Source organism: Acyrthosiphon pisum, chromosome A2 (assembly GCF_005508785.2).
Source record: "Acyrthosiphon pisum isolate AL4f chromosome A2, pea_aphid_22Mar2018_4r6ur, whole genome shotgun sequence".
NCBI classification, from domain to species: Eukaryota; Metazoa; Arthropoda; class Insecta; order Hemiptera; family Aphididae; genus Acyrthosiphon; species Acyrthosiphon pisum.
The window spans coordinates 8574830-8593582 of NC_042495.1; the positions used below are offsets into that span (position 1 = coordinate 8574830).

Sequence of the window (18753 nt, forward strand, 5' to 3'; positions counted from 1 at the left end):
ACTTCTAAAGTATACTATTATATATCTATGATAGTACCACGGTTTGTTGTTGATGTATAACGCGTTACCTAATGGATATTGTGATATTATTAATTTGGAATTTATTATTGATACCTATTATAGGTCAATTTTTTTTTAATACTTAGGATAAGTATACCTATAATAGGTATGTCTAATACCTAGACTGACAAACCGTCTCCGCTCAGAATCGTTTTTCTTATACAGTGATATTATATCATTGAATTCAAATTTAATACTATCCATTATACAGTGACCCACTTGTAACCTACTGTACAGCAGAGCGACATCCACTTACCCACCTTTTTTTTTTAAACTTACGGAACTAAACGTGATCTTTTGATTGTAAATTTAGTGTATTATGCATCACCTATATCATCACCTTTTGGAGCAGCAACAATGCTTAGAATTTCAAGTTTCAACACTGAGAGTAGTTTCTGGTTGTAAATTGGATATGGTTGGAATTTTTGGGAAGTCAAAACAGAAAATTACTAATACTTTTCAAATTAATCGGAAAAACGATGATAAATTAGAAAAACAGGAAAGTTTTATGCAAAACCAGTTTTCGACAAACGATTATGTTTTTTATGTAACTTAAAAAATTAACAACTGCCGAGTCTTAAGTTTTTCACAAAATATTCATACCTATTAGCATTCACTAAACATAAAATAATTTTAAAAATAGACTCTTTTTATGCTATTTATAGCTAATTTTGATATCGAAAATATATACATAGTCTGATAGTCAGAAAAAATGATTCAATCTTCAACTGCAATATCTTTTTGAAATAAAAGTGAATTTAGTTGATAATTGTGGAGGGGGGGGGGGGTTATTCTCAGTCATAAAGATAGAAAATGTAATAAAAGAATCCTCTTACATTATTATTAGGTACTGGAATTATAAAAGACAATTATTTATCGTAAATCCACAACAATTATTTTTGAGTATTTAAAGTAAGAATTTTCATGAAATTCTTGAAAATTTTCTAATTATTTTGTAGTTAAAAGTTCATAAAATATTAATGTACACGCTTAAGATTTGAAAATGTAATGCAAGGATACTTCTAAGATTTTTTTATAAGGGTGGCAAGGGGGAATGTGGAAGTATTTACACTCTTTTTACACTCTTGATCAAACGCCTCCCTCCCCACGGCCCACACACACTCCAATATTAACATATTGCTTAAAACTAGTGTTTCTTTAATGGGTGGCTTTTTTTTAGGGGAATAAAACTTGGACACCTGAAGAAGTGGTTTAGCTACTTGCCAGTTTTAAGACCCAATACAATGATTGTATTACAAGTTTGATAATTATATAAAACTTAAATTCCTTTAGAATTTTTCGACTCAATATTTAAAAAAAAAGCTTAGGTACCATATGAAAATATCTAAACATAGATATGGTTAAATATAATCAGTAATCGAAACCGTTTCAAATTTTAATGGTTACGACTTACGGTTTTAGTTCTTGAGAACGGTTTTCTATATGTTATGGTTTTGATTTAGGTTTTAAGATAGGTTTTTAAAATTTTTTGGTTTTGGTTCCGGTTTCAAAAAAGGTTTTTCAAATATTTTATCGGTTTAAAGAACGGTTTTTAAAAATGTCCATTTTATTTTCCTGTCTAATTACTGTAGACTCGATTTTTATTATCTATTAACTATTATAAGGGCCGAGTCTAAAGCCCTGAAATATGGCTACTTTGTATAATTAGTGTACAATATATACGATATAACAAATTTACGTTCTGCAGAACTAATTTCGTGTTATTAACTTGAATATTTCGTACCTAGTTTAGGTGCCTCGCACCAGCTACTTTTGCATTTGACATAATATTATGTTGTTATATTATCAATGGTTGAGATCATTATTCGATTACATTAATATTTAATTGTATATTACAATAACAATACACTATATTATTTGTATTTGCAATTTTGAATCATAAGTTTAGTAATAATATATATATTAATATTTCGTAATACTCAGTAATTGCATCGGGATTTTTATCAATAAATCTGAACATAATAATTTCTTCGTATAAAAATACTAGAATTACAAATAATATAATTAACTTTATGAAATTCAAAGAAACCGACATTAGTTTTAAATTTTAATCGGTTTTTCAAGAACGGTACAAGAACGGTTTTTTAAGGTCTTAGGTTTCGGTTACGGTTTTTTTAACCGGTGTTTTAAAGCTTTTGGTTCCGGTTCTAGTTCCGGTGTTCAGAAAACCACGGTTTTAACCAGTTTTTTGGAAAACCGGTTAAACAGGTTTCGATCATTGATTATAATACTAAATTTCTTGAATATGTATACTGTATAATAGGTACGGCTAATGAGTAATGACAAATTGTGTTGACGATTTAAATGCAATTATGAACTTCTTTAGGTACATGGAAAATATTTTCAATCGAGATGCTCCTCTTTATTTTGAAGAAAAGGATGGGATATGAATGTCCTATCAACTGGGTTTTTACTACCCATCAGTACTCTCTGGCTGCTTATTGCATCGTCTTACAGGCTACAACTAAGTACATATAACATTATAGGCGTAATCAGAGGGGCAACAGGGCAAGCAAGTTTCACCCCTGATTATTGCCCTGATTTTCACCCCCATTATTAGGTATATTGATTTGTCAGTTTGCCCCCCACCCTTCTAATTTAAGCTATAATTTATAGTATACTAGCTGATCCCGTGCACTTCGTTGCCCATTAAAAATGTCAACTCTATATGAATAATATGTTTAACATATTACCATGACAAACATTTATATACAAAAAATTTCATCGGAAATCTCAAAATAATATATAAATGATTGCCATGGTAAATGGTAATATGGACACACAGACAGACATACATACGTCATTCATTTTTATATATATAGATTATACAATTTAAAAGTTAAAACACATATCTCCACATGACCGCATGCATAGGTTTAATATTGGTAACTTGTTCGAAGGGCTCTCTCCTTCCTATGTTTTTAAATATAAAAGGTAAAAAGTATTCTTAATTTATCTTTGCCAAAAATTCACTACAAGTTACGCCACTGTCAGCATACATTTTAATTCATTGACAACTGTTAATCCTAATTGACTTATAGATAATATCCATTATAAGAATGTGCAGCCTGATAATTTATACTTAACAATTTATAGCTTATAAAACACTGTACCTCATACAATCATACGTATTACTTAATACCTATTTATTTGTGTATATAAAAGAACAAAAAAAGTAAAATATCTTTAATTCGTATGATTATATTATGTAGTATAACAATTATTCAACATCAATATAATTTTAACAAAATTTGACAACAGTACAAATTAATTTTTAGGTACAAATCGTGCGCGCCAAACAACTGAAACATTTATCAAAATAAAATTCAATTAAACTTGATCAAATCGTAAAAATTATATTTTACACGCTAATTTATTACATGAATAAATAACATTCTTCTAGCCTCTAGTTATCGTTAGAAATATACAAAATGAATACGTTTGCTATGTATAAATGTATAATATATAATAATATGCATTTTTGTTAAGTCATGTAAATATGTATTATTAAATAATAATGAAAAAAAAAACATGAATTGAATATAATATTATGGTCAATGGTCATATTATAAACATTACAGCGTGTCGTGGTTTGTTGGAATACTGAAATGTAGCTGTGATTTAGCCGTGTGTTACATTCAATTTTGTAGTGGTTGAACGTTTTTTTTTATATACCTAATAATTAATAGGTCCCTACATAATATATTACACCATTTACACCAGAACACTTGACACGAAACTATTAAATTTGTGGTTCAAGAACTTAAGTAGCTAGTAACTAGTATAAGTAATATGAGAGTACTTTATAAAATAATTGTATGTTATTTATCAATAGTATATTAACATTATTATTTATTACATTTGTAATCAAAATAATTAAATGTGAAATGGTGAATCCTTTTATCTTGAACCTATAATCTACATCTGTTATTTTATTAGACCAATTAAAAATAGAGCCATGTAAATTGTGTTCAATTTATACATACACACATTATTATATAAATTAATAATCGTCTGTATCTTAAAAAATACATTAATAATAATCAAATACAAATAATAAATAAGCTTACAGCAAGGTTAGTTGTATGTTAAAAGTGTTTAAGTTTAAAACATACAGGTAAATTGGTATTTATAACAATTAATACATATGTAATATTCTGATATTTATTCGGTATAAAATAAAAATTTAGTAAAAATATAGGTACCCGGATGATAATATTATAATATTAAAAAAAACATTTTAAATTACAACTTTGTAGTAATTAATGAGAATACCCGCTGTACCTACTAACTACAATTTATTGAATTGTATATCATGTTCAAATATTTATTTTCAGAGTTTAAAATGTTTTTATTATAATATTATGACCTAGGTATTTGAACAATATACCACGTGTATTTAAGTAATTTTACTTTTAGGACAATTAGTTTAATAGGCCACCATAAAATTCTTTTCTGTTCATTATTTATGTCTAGTAAATAATTATAAATTAATAAAGTTATATAAATATAATGTCTTAGGTTACATGATAACACATGGCATGGCACAGCACATTGGCAAACATACTGGCACCATTGTTGCTCCAGAACTTTGTTTTTCCTTTGACTTGCTTTTGCTTTTGTACTTGTACATTCCTTTGGCCTTGGCTTTCATTTGTCCCTGACCAAATTGACCTTGCTGTAGGACATGAATAAATAAGTATATTATAGATGGAGCGATAACAGATTATGTTTGATTATAAAAACGATTATAATATACCTGTTGCATTACTTCTTCTTTCTTTACAAACGTTGTTGATCCGGGGGGATAAAAAACTGGTGGGCCCGCGACCGACTGAGTCACTTCAGTTTCTTTAACTTCCGTCAATTTCTCAGGGCCTTTATTTTCAGGAGCTAGATTATCGGGATGTGGCTTCTTAATCGGAATCGTGTATTCTGCTGCCTTGTCGTGTTCGTATTCTTTAGACTTGGTCTGGTAATCCTTGACGTTCGAGTGGTATTCTCTATTACTGTGGTAGTTTGTGTAATCTGTTCTGTCACCAAACGATGCCATCAAGTCATCCAACCGTTTCGGTGGATTTTGGAGTCCAGGTGTGTCAGCCTCGTCTCTTGGGAACGGCGAATGGCGTAGTGGCAACTGTTCTTGATGTATAGGTTTTGTGTACCCATTTGGCTGTCCATATTTTGTGTTCTCTCTGGTCTCGCTCGAATACTTATACGAGTAAACCGTCTGGCCAGGCGGCGAAGTTAAGTTATTATCCACGCTGTAAAAAAAACGATGTTGCATAATTAGGTAATTTATTGTATTAACAAATTATTTGTTCACGTCACATTCCCTGAACACAACTATGAACCTCACGTACGATCACAATATTAACCTCCAAAACGCTTACTAACCTCACGGGGAAACGGCGGGTTACAGGGGGCGTGGCATGAGCGACCCAGGTCACCTCTTCGCTGCGACATACACACTCATTACAATCCCCCGAAATAATATTTTATATTAAGTAAACTAAATTCGTAATACTCACTTGATTCTGCTTGGATCGGAAGGACTAAACTTCTGTACCGACTGAGGTGACGTTGTCCTATTCGTATAAGTATGACTACTCGAGTAGTTTCTAGGTTCTGGTGGTTGAGCAAACGACATGGGCGACGGCGAACGGTGCGGTGACGGTGAACGCGGAGATGAAGATCTATGCGGACGAGGAGACGGTGGCAAATCTCTCAACGAACGATTTCTACTATCAGTGCGATATTCTTCTGAATAGTTGTACACTTTGGATTGACCTGGGTCCGTTGTAGGTGAACCGAATTTTTGGTACGTCGAATAAGTTGTGGTACCCGGTATTATTTTTTTCGTAGTTTCTTTTGAATAAACCGAGGTCTGATAGTTACCCGGAGATTGGTTTTGAAGCAACTTGGTATAACTACGTGGAGAATCGGTCAAATCTAAATCTGATTTATAGAATAATATTCATGAGTATCACGCACAGTACCTAATACTTATACCCCTTGGGGTTTTAATTTTTAGTACAAAATGTTTCACCTAAAGGTTCTCCATTTGTTGTCGACGTTTCGTAGGTGGAAACCACCTCACTGGTCCCTGGCATTTTAGATCGATTAAGACTTCCATACCTATGTTCTTCGTGTTTACTATATTGCTGTTTATATGGCGTACTGCTCCTTAATGGCTCACTGTTAATAGTTTGACAAATAGATATGTAAGTAAAGTTACAGAAATCAATAAGCCATCACCCATTTCCACGATGGTATCCCTACGGCAGATACGAGTTGGGGGCTATCGCCGATAAGCGCAAAATATAACTCAAACTAAACCCAAAAACGCGAGAAAAAAATTACCTTTGTAACAACTAATAAGCGTAAAGCACAAATGAATTATTAGCTATTGCCTGTAGTACCTATAATTATTTAACCACTTGATTTGAACAATTAGTTTCAAAATAAAAATAACAAAAAAGATTAAGTTTTAAATTAAGTGGGTAAAGTAATATATTATTGACAATATTTTTTATATGAGTATAATAATATTTGATGCCTAAAGGCGATAAACAATTTAACATAGTTTTTATGACGCAACGAATCAATAAAATATATTAGATACAAAAAAACTGTTGCTTATGTTAAAGCGTATTATATCAAATAGAATAATTAAAATTTAATACAAATAATAAAATTAGTTAATATAGGTATAGTTTATATGTTTAGACATTATTAATTGCCATTAATCGCCAATTAATTAAGTACCTAGGTACATTTCAATTTACAATATTTTAAAAATCATTGTTTTAATTAATTGAGTATACCTATAATCTTAAAATCAAATATGAAATTTAAAGCAGAAAGTTAGTTATCAATTTAAGTATAGTGGGTTTTAATTATACCAGATAATTTAATTTAATTTTGCACTTTTATTTGGCACATTATTATTTAGATACAAAAGCTCAATTCTATTGGTACTACCGGAGTTAGTGCCCTAACGCTTGGGATACTTATTATTACTTACAGACTACTATAGATTATAGTATACAAATTACAATTTAATTTCTGGATTATTTTAGATGCCTATACTATACAGTATACTGCAAACTGTTTGATGGTTCCCGAATGGTTTTTGGTAGCTGGTAAGCATACTATACGCAGTATAGGTAGGTATAGACATTGTTGTCTGTTCGTTGCAATGGCCCAACTAGGAATTTAGGGCTCCAATGAAAATATATTTCTGGGGTCTTAAATTGCCTTACCAACCATTGTTATATTCAATGACATATATTTAAATGTTTTTTTACACACCATGTTAAGACCTATCTCACAAAAATTGATCCCACTTCCTTCGATAGTTAGATAATTACTAACACTCTACGCTTTTTTTTTGTGTGTGCTTTTTATAAAAATATTGCAATGTCATACACAACTTCTATATATTACCGAAACAAATCCGGACCCAACTAGTTAAAGATTTTTATTTTGTGGCCCAACTCGTATACAATCATCTCATAAATGCCTGGTTAGGGCATTGCTATTATGAGTTATAGAATATCCAAATATCCAATTAAAAAGGCATCAAGCCTAGAGTAATTCAAATATTTAAATTAACTTACATTCCGGACTCATTAGTTGTTATTTCATGTCTATTAACTCCGGAGTTTGAAAATCCAACTCTCTGAGCATGATTCAAATCGTCTAATAATGAATCAAGTTCAGAAATACTTTGTCTCATGTTAACACTGTTCGTTTCTTGTCTGGGAAATGTACCTTTGCCTATAACATAGGTACACATTATAAATATTTCGTTACACACGTAATTTAAATAGAAATATGATTAAAACAATACAATCAGCGTACTTTCTGTTGATTTATTATATTGGTAAGACGAAACCGTTTCGTAACCGGAATTTTTTCCATTGTTGGTCTGTCGCTGAAATGTTAATACGTTATTTTATAAGACATAATATATTGACATATGAATCCATAATTTAATTATGATTGCGGTCATTAATTAATTAATTCCCACCAGCAAGTCAACTGATTGAAGATCGGGTAATCTTTCACTAAGCATTGTGGATTTATTGGCTGGATTGAGATATTGGATTTCATATTCCTTGTTAATTTCTGTTTGACCGTTACCAATCGTCCTTGATGTGCTTTTAGTAACTTCTCTGTATCCAGTTGACGATGTGTTACTGAGTCCATGGTTTTTACGCGGAAGAGTGGACTGTAAGTCGTCCAGTAACAGTTCTAAACAATAATAAATGTTCAAGTTTGAACTAATTAGTAATTATACGTTGTAAGGCAGCTATGCGCGTACGTCGTAACCTATTAAATATAACAGTGTCAAGGTGTTATTCCCGGAATATTTAATAATCTGAACATTACTATTCTCAAGTGAGAGGTTTATTGAAATTGCAGTACATTTATTAAATTATAATTTATAGGTAGGTATAATATATTGATACTTAAAGTTTAAATTCTCAGAATGTTCATTTTGCGGCTATAATACTATCTATATTGTAATCAAATTCAAGTATTTTTTGGAAATGCAAGTATCAGGGCAAAAAAAATTCAAAAATAAATAAAAATGAAAATATTTTATTGATATGTGTGTGATGTTGGTAGGAGGGGAGACTAAACGGTGAATATACCACTACTCACAAGAAGGTGAAGTAATTTTTTAGTTCTCTTGAGACCATAATATCTGAATGAGACAGCTAGTGTATACCGAATGGTGAATTGGTGAGTGGTAACTCCAGTGCTCCACGAAATAATGATAAATATAATAAATAATGTAATAGGTATATATTAGGTAGCTGCTAAGAATAGTAATATCGTGATATTATTAAGTATAACCTCGAATTATGATAAATTAATATCCAAGTAAAGTAGGTAGTTGAAAATTATTTTACATGTTATTTTTTGTTTTTATAATTGGTCGTTTAGAAAAAATAACAATTGTGAAGGTGAAATATCCTTATGTAATTATATAATGTTTGTTCAGGTTTCTATTTTTAATAGTATTAGCTACGGTCCAGACAGCCGAAATGTGTCAACGTTCAAACAAACTGTAACGTTATAAAAATAGCAGTTGGAAATGAAACACGATTTGTTTTTTTATTTTTTATATATACCTTCACCAAGGAATTAGGATGCATTACAACCCAGACGTTTCCTTTACATATTAAAGTGTCAAATATTTTTTACGAGGGGAATAAAATACACATATCGCCAAAATATCGTACGATTGGTAGCTTTTATACTAAAATTATCAGGTATAACAGTTAAAAAACCCGTATAAAAATTCTCAAACTCGGCTTATCGAATAATGGATTCAATGAATTTTGTAATGTTTATTTCATAAAAATCCATTAATAATATAAACATGAGTACATCGAACATACAGAACTGTTCCTTATTCCTAATGTGTTTTAGACTTTATAGTGTACTTTAATGGAATTAGTACCTACATACTTTGCAGGTGACTAATAGTTAATACTACAATATTATTAAATAAATTGTTTGTATTCCATTATTCCATATAAGTACAGATAAATTCGTGACTAATCTAATGCATGCAAGTTTATATAAGTACTAACCGAGTCTCGCTTCGCCTTGATTTTGATTTGGTCTGCTATACATTGTTCTAGGTCCTGAAACATGACAATCATTACTGTTATTGAAAATCCATATCCGCACGGCGCACACTATGATAAAAGACAATGATAATGGTACGTGAGAATATTTATAATTTGTATATGTTTATATGTTGTATAAAATTTTATACACAAATATTTGTGACTTATAAAGTTCAATGCTGGGCTCATACCTTTAACTAGTTCAAATAATATAAACGACTCGGACGTTTTTTTTTTGTTTATCATAATAAACCTAGTTGCATATAAATCACTATACATATATAATATAGTATATATAGTAAATATTTAAGTGCATTAAGTATAAAATGAGATGGGCATTCGTTTAGGAAGTGACCTACCGGATACCGGACCTACGTATATAGTACCGACTACCAACCAATATATTTATTTGGTATCTACAAACATTATAGTATTGCAATACATATTATTTTGTATAAAATATTAATTAGGTAATAAATATTAATTTACAAGCTATATTGTTACAATAAATATTATTTATTCACTATAAACTTATTTTTTTTATACCAGGTTTTAAACAAATGACGAGATAAAGTTGAAATTTTTGGGGTTATACATGTCTTGTTCCACACATTTGTTGCAACATTACAATTGTTCATATTTACCACATAATGTGACGTCGTACTCACTTACACTCAATCAATGGTTTGAATGTTCAGGCCAATTTCAGGGTCTTAAATGTTTTTCAATGATTGGCCGTTTTATGAATACATAATATTATATTTTTTTTAATAATAAATATTATTTATCTACCTAAAATTATGTAAAAAAAAATAATTTAATTTCGATTGAATACAATATCACGCATCTGTATGAGTTGCATAGATTTTAAACCATAAAAAGATAAACAATTTATTGATATTAAATATGTTTGTTTTATTATGATGCCCAGAGAAATTATTTAAAAAATAGGTCATATAGCAGCTGGCCTATATTGTATATAGGATTTTTATAATAAACATTTTTAATAACATAGTTTATTTTTGTAACGCATAATACATTAATATTTAATACGACTATAAAGTATAAATATTACGACATTATTACGACCAAATGAGTTCAAAATCATAATATTATACGTAACCAGTGAGTAACTAGAATCAAGATTGACTGGACTAATCTCTAATTTCGTTAAATTAAAAACAAAAATCTGTGATTTAAGATTTAATATTTCAATTAGCTTCTGGATAATTTTATCCAATTAAATTATAAATCAATTTAACTTATATTACCTATTTACTTTACTATAAATAAATATTTTAAGATAGGATTTATATAGCCCAAATTGTATTGGTTTTACAATGGAGTGTTTATACTTTGTTATTTATGTTCTCATGATGTCACACTGACCACTTATTTTAGGACATTAAAGGTAGACTGTAGAAGCTAAAAAAAGTATACACGCTCATTGTAGATCATACGATTGACAATTTAATTTAGATAGTTGGTTTTTTTTTTTATTTAAAGCTTAAACTTGTTTAAAGATGTTTGAAAAATCTAATGAAAATTTATGAAAATAATTTCAATATTTAGATATATAATAGCATATATGCAGGCTGATGATAATCAATTTTAGTTATTTTTACGCAATTTATTCAGAAAATTATAACCTAAAGAATTTAAATGTTCACAAAATATTATAATATTATTTTTTTTTAATTTTATATTGCTTATGGTTATAAATGTATATTTTATTTAAAGTACCTATAGACTTGGAAATAAGACAAGAAGTTGATAAATTCTGGCATAATTATTGTTCTATACAATTTACAATTTATTACCAAGATCTTGAAATGTAATATAGTACTATGACAGGGAGATGGAGTGGCCGAGCGGTCTAAGGCGTCGGTTGTGACGCAGCCGACGCCGGCTCGATTCCTTGGTCACGGGTGGCATTTTTCTTCGGGCAAGTCACGGTGTCTGGAGAACAAATGCCGCCATCCCCCATCCGGGCATGGCAGATATCTACGGGTGCCTGATCAAAAAGTCTGCCAACCCCAACACACACGTGTCCCACCCCTCACCCCTACCGACATTAAAACGTTCAAAACCAATACAGCTAATGGCCATGGATGCCGGGATTAGGTCAAAAAAAAAAAAAATACTATAACTATTGTCTATTTATCTATATTATTATGTTGTTTTAACTTCTAACTATTACTGAAATAATATGTCAAATGTATTGAATACATTTTTTTTTCATATTTTAAGAAAACTTCATGTTCTTATTTTAACGATTATTGTTTTTAAATAAATAATACACTACACACAATAAGTACACCACTATCTATTGTCTGGCTTTTTTAATGGTTTGATTTGTTCTGTAATCTGTTTGTATTTATTTCTTATTGTTGTAGTAGGTTATATATATACATATAGGTAATATATAAATAACTGGGAAGTTTTCTGATGAATGAAGAACTGGCCTTGAGCCAACCTTATTATTTTGTAATAATATGATAAATAGATAAATAGATGATCGACTCGTCATAACATCAACATTCTGCAATAGCGGGGGCACAGATAAATTATTCTCACAAGTGCAATAATTTTTAATTTATACTATATAGAAGATATATAATATATAAGAAATTGTAGGTACCTAATTTTAGACTTGAGTTGCTTATAATTTATAAATATTCATACAAAATGTAACTTAAAGTACCTTGTAACTTAAATACCTCTATAATAATGTCATTGATGTGCAGTTCATCATAAACTATACAGGCATTCTAAAACGAGTGACCTTTTTGCCTAATATGATCAAAAATGTGAAGAAAAAACAAACAAACTGATACCTTCACTGCGTTTATGGTATTGTGGGTTCAAATATCCTTCATACTTAATATTTTGGACATAATCCAATATGAATCTATTCTGCATTTGGAGCCTGCAGCCTGCAGGAGCGCATGCAGTAGTATTTATTTATTTTGTTCTCTTTGTTTTCGTTGTTCAAAAATATATTATTTTTACATATAACAAGTGGGACATTTTTGTCGAAGGGCGTATTCTCTTAATATACCAAATATATTATAGACATTAATGGTCCATTATAAAAATAAGATGAATATATTATATAGGTATATACGGTATAGTAATTCTAAATTATGTAAATGGCTATTGTTTAAAAATGACTCGACAAAAACATTGTGCAAAGCAGACTACCAGTGAGATGTATAGGCTGTGTACCTATACCTACCAACTATTATATAGCTACCTATCTCGAGTAAAATACCAACGACGATGCTGTAGATATATATCGTGGCCGGAATCATAATTCATAATATTATATTATACCTAACTACAATGTTTGGCTTTGATGACACTTTATGAAATTCCATCGCTTAATAACAATTATATTCACCAATGATGACATTTCTGTTTGGTGTAAACACGTAAAAAAAAGTTTTTATATAATTTCGACCAACGTTTATAGGAATCTTGTTTTTTAATAATTTTGTAGGACGTAGACAATATCTATGGTAAAATGACACTCCTTAAAAGGGGTTATACATCCCGAAAATTTGATACCCGTGGCTACTGCAATTCTTATTGCCACTAATTAACGTAGCACTGCAGAAAAATAAATATGGTTACAGTGTATAAGTGTATAGACGCATAATAGTCCGCAAAAACGATCAGACATCACTAAAATCATCATTAAATCACTATATTTAAGCAGCGCAACCAACAATAATTAATAACAATAATATTGGACATCAAATTTAGGGATTTTGCTATCGCTTCTTTTCGCGTGCAATAAATCACTAACAGGCGTTCGTGTTGAACCTAACCACCGATATTATGATAAATCGTTCAACTTCGTCATGCTAAACAATTATTAATAATAATAATAATCAATAATGATTATAATTACTATATATATAGGTGCTAAATTATGTATTACATTATTATAAGCAACAAAATCGTGACTACAGTTTTTAACATATTACATATAGGCGTGCCAGCTGATATGTCTGTGCACCTCCTGACATTTTGTAATTGGGCCGTTTTTTATCTGTTGTTACCAAATAATTTTTTTATAAAACAACAATTTATTTACGTTATACTCGTCTTATTAGGAGAGGGCCCAATTTGAAGGGGACACAAATACAGTTACCGTCTGCGGAACTGTAGTTCTGCGCACGCGCGTTGCTGCAGGTTGTAAACATGTACAAATATTATTATAATATTTAGCAAGCGGGTTTGTATGAAAAATATGGGAAAATCTCATCGTCTCGCGGAGAGTAGAAGAAGAATAAAACATGAAAATAATAAATAAATATAGGAAGCTAATGTGCGCGGTAACGCGTTCTGATGCCGATATGGAGTTGCCTCCGTTTTTCTCCATTGGAAAGGACACACGGCACGCACGTACTACGCATACTATTATTATTATTATTGTATATCATAATATACGTGTGTGACCGATACCAAATAAGGAGAAGAGTGGCCGCCGCCGAGGCGTCAATGACGTAAGACCGAAAACGGGCCTGTCCCGCCGGGGGAGTGTCGCCGTCGTCGGGCCGATCGTCGTCGTTACACTGTGCGCTGCTGTTGCTGCTACGCACGACGCAACGCGACCTTGAGAACAGTGCGCCCGCGCGTGTTTTTGCTCGGCAACGGCGACGCGACGATCGGCCGGTCGACCGGCTTTGGCGGCGTCGCGTTGACCTTGTCGCCAAAACATATTTTTTACTACCCGCGCCTGTTTTTTCCTATATTTTTTGCGCCTACACCGCCTCCTCGCTGTTTTTTTTATTATTTCCAATCCTCTGTGCGCTCCTTTATTTGTTTCCACGCACGTTTAACATACCTATTACCTAAACCTAACCATGATGATACGAAATTGCTAATAATATATTAATATATTGATATATAATATTATAGAGACAAACGTATTTTACGTGTTCGTCAAAAATCCTAAGAAATTAAAACTCGATTGGGACCTGGGAGTAGACCACGGCAAGGTCAAAAGAGTGAAAGACACACTGAACAGTACAAGCACTGTATAGTAATGTCATGAATACAAAATAGGGCTGCCAGAATTGTATGCCCAAAAAAATTTCATATAAAAATGCATATTTTATGACCATGACAAATTAAGTTACAAATACATCGACATTTAATATGCATTGTAGACGGAAGTTCAAAAATATTATTTCAATTATTAATTTTGATTTAATTGATTTGATGAAGCTGAATTTGATTAATGTCTATTCAGTGATTATAAAAGTATTAAATAGGTAGGTACCAATGTACAGGTATATAGTGAATAACCTTTTAGCCCGTTTTGATTTTATTACTTGCTTGGAATTTCAAATTCAAGATTAGATAATGATTAGATAAATATTAATTGTTTGCGTAGAATATAATATTATATAAAATTCCATTCAAACCCAGAAATAACATTTTTTAATTTTAATTTTCATAAACAATGCATTTAAAATCATAAAAAATGTTATTGAAAATAAAAATTCCCTTAAAAACCAAATAATGCATGCAAAATAAATGTTTGATATTAAATTAAACGGTACAAAATAAGCATCGCTAGAACCTAATCTAACCAGGTAACCTAAATAAATCATTCCCAATATCTCTAATAATATATACCTATATAATAGGTTACTCATCGTACCTATAGTATTTAAATATTGGTTTTATTGCAGAGTTCAATGGATAAAATTCAATAAGAACCAATTAATGTACTTTCAGATATTTGCTAATTATAGTTTTTTTAATCTCTGCTACAAAATGTTAAGTACCTACCTACTCTCTAGTTTCTGTATAGTATATTTTTCAGTTTATCTTATTAGTTTAAGATATGAATTGAGATTTGTTAAAATTCTTGTACATGATATAATATGTTTAGTCATTGAATTATTAGAATATGTTTAATACTATAGTTGTTTAGCTATAGTCTAAATTGACTACAGTATATTATGGTGCATGATCGTGGACAAGGCACAATAACTAGTATCTGCATGACTGCATCCTGTAGCTATTCTCGTGGAAAGGACTTTTTATATTGTTTCGACGTTTGCTATTTACACGTGCAATATAATATCGAAACCTTTGAAATGACACTGTCGTTACACGCAGCTTGCCGTCATCCTGTCTCCTTACTCTATAGTCCGCAAAGACAAGTGTGCAGACACGCGATCGAGCGATCCTATTAGTATAGTAGTATTTATGATAATATAAAATTATGTACAAGCGCATCTCATTATAGTTATTGTTACCCCGGTCATAAACATTTAAACATCCGCGAGTGTTAACGTCAAATGCTGAATAGTATATATTATTATATTATTTATATTATATATTTCGTATTATATACGCATGGGGTGTGTCTAGAAACTTAATATACGTGTCCTAAACATAATATATTCTAAACATCCTGTGTATAATTATATTATATTATTTTGTTATATTATTATTGTGACGAGTTTGTAATGGTTTATTTAACAAAAACAAAAACGACTTTCTCGCGGATGACGGTCGTAAGTTGCAGAGGAGGCATCGTATACCACATCGCGCTCCCCAGATATAATTGATGCTGCTGCGACGGGCCGAGACGCCGAGTGAGTAGTCGAGTAGAATCGACGTACTTAAATTGTTTACGGCTTGTTTTTCAAAACCAAACCCCATCCCGGCATTCCATCTCGTCCTCGCCCACTTCGACGACGGTCCTATATATTATATTGTACGTCTCGACCTTACTTATCGAGTGTATTATAATATCTTTTCGGTCCCAATCGACGACGTTCATCGATGTTGGGTGTATTTTTTTCTTTACAACCTAGTTACATACCATATACTCACGAGTTTGGCGTTTTTATTATTATTACACTGTCCTCGTTAATTAAAACAGTGTATAGATTATAGATACTGCAACACAGCAGACTTGCTGTTTAGGTGCCGCGCGCGTTTAACGACGAGTATTGCGCTTCGGCCTTCCGCGTTGTTATTATAATCACACGGCAACACGACATATCGATTTAACTTTTATTTAACCGTATTCGTCAACCACATTGAATATACGTATTCTGAAATCTGAGTTCCGACCGTCTCGAATGCGCCATGATTACGTTTTACGTGCATGTACAATATAGAAGCGTAAAAGTTCCGCATAAACACCAAGCGAAACGAGTAAAAATTGCCACTTCCTTTGAAGCAATACGAATTGTTATAGTAAGATAACTTGACGTTTCGTATAATAAACATAATAACAACGTTTCACAACGCGAAGTTGTAATAATAACCATTAAATTCTACAATTGAAATATGACGCTCGACAGTCGACAAATCCTTCCTTGAAAATTAAAACGGTACATTGAAAATATAATATTTTTATTATTGATATACCATAATATACGTACCTATAGGAAAAATAAATGTCTATACGGCTCTAGTGCTTTACCTTTGCGATTTTACCTACTTGCTTTATATACTTGTCAGTTGTCATATTATGTTACCTAACATTGATTTTAATGCATCAATCACAGAAAATAGACTATTTCTTAGAAATCCGGTAAAATTAATAAATTTTTGTTACAAAGTTATAATTTATTTAATTTACTTTCAAAATGCGTATTATGCTACCTATAGTGTAGTCTACTGAAAAATGACTATAAAAAATTATAATTATACGTAATGATACTATAATGTGCAATGACATCGATTGTATTTATTTTGAATAATGCGTACCTATGTAGTATATTATGTTACAAATACAACAACAAAAAACATTCATACATATTGATAATAAAATGAGTAGTAGACAAAATTCTTTAAACTTAGAATATTTGAAAAATATGTTGTCAACAATTACCTATGAGTATAATATTTTTAATGTATGTACTAAATCAAATGCAAATAATTTAAACACTAATTATTATTGGTATAGATCACATATTACAGAATTCTGACCTACAAGGCTACAGCAGTATTCAACACTCAAAAATGACTTTTACAACGCCTTAACATCAGCTGTGACAAGAATATCAGTTTCGTAAATATTGAGTCCGGAGTCGCATAATAATTAATGTGAGCATATCCCGAGCGGCGAACAGTGAACACCGCCTACATAATTAATAATGCGCAAAAAAGATAGCAATAAATTTGCAGTTAACACTACGGTGTGGTAAATTTTGCAAAACGGAAACGCTATTAATATATTATTATACCGCGTATTTTACTAGGAAATTTATACTTAAAGACTTAAATTACAACAGTAAAATATTAGACAAATTTCGATTTGCCAATTGTTTGCCTGGTTTAATTCAGTACGTATAGACTGAAGATAACTACTGCAGACATACCGTGTAAACCAGTGCCGTAGCCAGAAAAAAATGTTGAGGGGGGGCACTTCATTTTTTTTCTCTAGCCTTTGAAATGCTAGAATATCTAATTATGACCCCTTTGTTCATAAAGTGTATCTACTACTCGTTTTATAACTATATTATATTTATGTTAACAAGTATGGTACCTACATTGGCTACATTTAAATATAACAATGTATTAATATTATTGTAAACCATAGGTTAATGTATTCATCAATATTATTATTTATTATCATTATATCAAAATGTGTTGTAAACAAAACATTCCATTTTTGGTTCGAATATTATTAAAATTTACTAACAAAAATATAAGACTATATTAGGACTGTTGAAAGCTGGTAGTTTTTTCGTGCGATTAGATCAATAAGCGGAAAAAAATACAATTCCAGAAATCCAATTTCAATTTCGAAAAAAACATAACAATTTCTCCGCTTTTTGTGTGTTTTGTAGGAAGCGATTTTTTTTTTTTTAGTAATTCAAAAGTAAAAGTGAATTTTGAAAAAAAAAAAAAGAAAATTATTCTGGTACTATAATACTAATTAAACAATACTAAAGATCATAGATCCACATATTCCTATATATCTAGAAAAGAGATTACGGAATTCAAATATATGTTTTTCAAATTAAATAGCCAAAGG

At 30.7% G+C, this 18753-nt stretch overlaps 1 protein-coding gene across 2 annotated transcripts; it reads right to left on the reverse strand.

Annotated features, from left to right (window-relative positions):
• Positions 1-3411: 3411 nt before the first annotated feature.
• On the reverse strand, positions 3412-9821 carry LOC100167426 (serine/arginine repetitive matrix protein 1). Of its 2 annotated transcripts, XM_003242009.4 has the most exons (9): positions 9693-9821; positions 8117-8340; positions 7948-8020; positions 7704-7863; positions 6131-6279; positions 5613-6039; positions 5479-5538; positions 4841-5345; positions 3412-4759 (listed from the first exon to the last, which is right to left on the reverse strand). In XM_003242009.4, exons 1-9 carry the CDS (start codon positions 9733-9735, stop codon positions 4604-4606), a joined length of 1797 nt encoding a protein of 598 aa, XP_003242057.1. In that variant the 5' UTR covers positions 9736-9821; the 3' UTR covers positions 3412-4603. The 2 variants fall into 2 exon arrangements, with proteins under 2 accessions (XP_003242057.1, XP_016656999.1); XM_016801510.2 differs by lacking the exon at positions 5479-5538 and having other exon boundaries at positions 9693-9820.
• Between the last annotated feature and the right edge of the window lie 8932 nt (positions 9822-18753).

Coding starts and splice junctions, on each gene's coding strand:
- LOC100167426 (XM_003242009.4), bottom strand. CDS start 9,735: ATGTATAGCAGACCAAATCAAAATCAAGGCGAAGCGAGACTCG. Junction 8,341..9,692: donor TCAAGGCGAAGCGAGACTCG/GTTAGTACTTAT, acceptor ATTATTGTTTAG/AACTGTTACTGGACGACTTA. Junction 5,346..5,478: donor ACCCGCCGTTTCCCCGTGAG/GTTAGTAAGCGT, acceptor TTTTTTTTACAG/CGTGGATAATAACTTAACTT.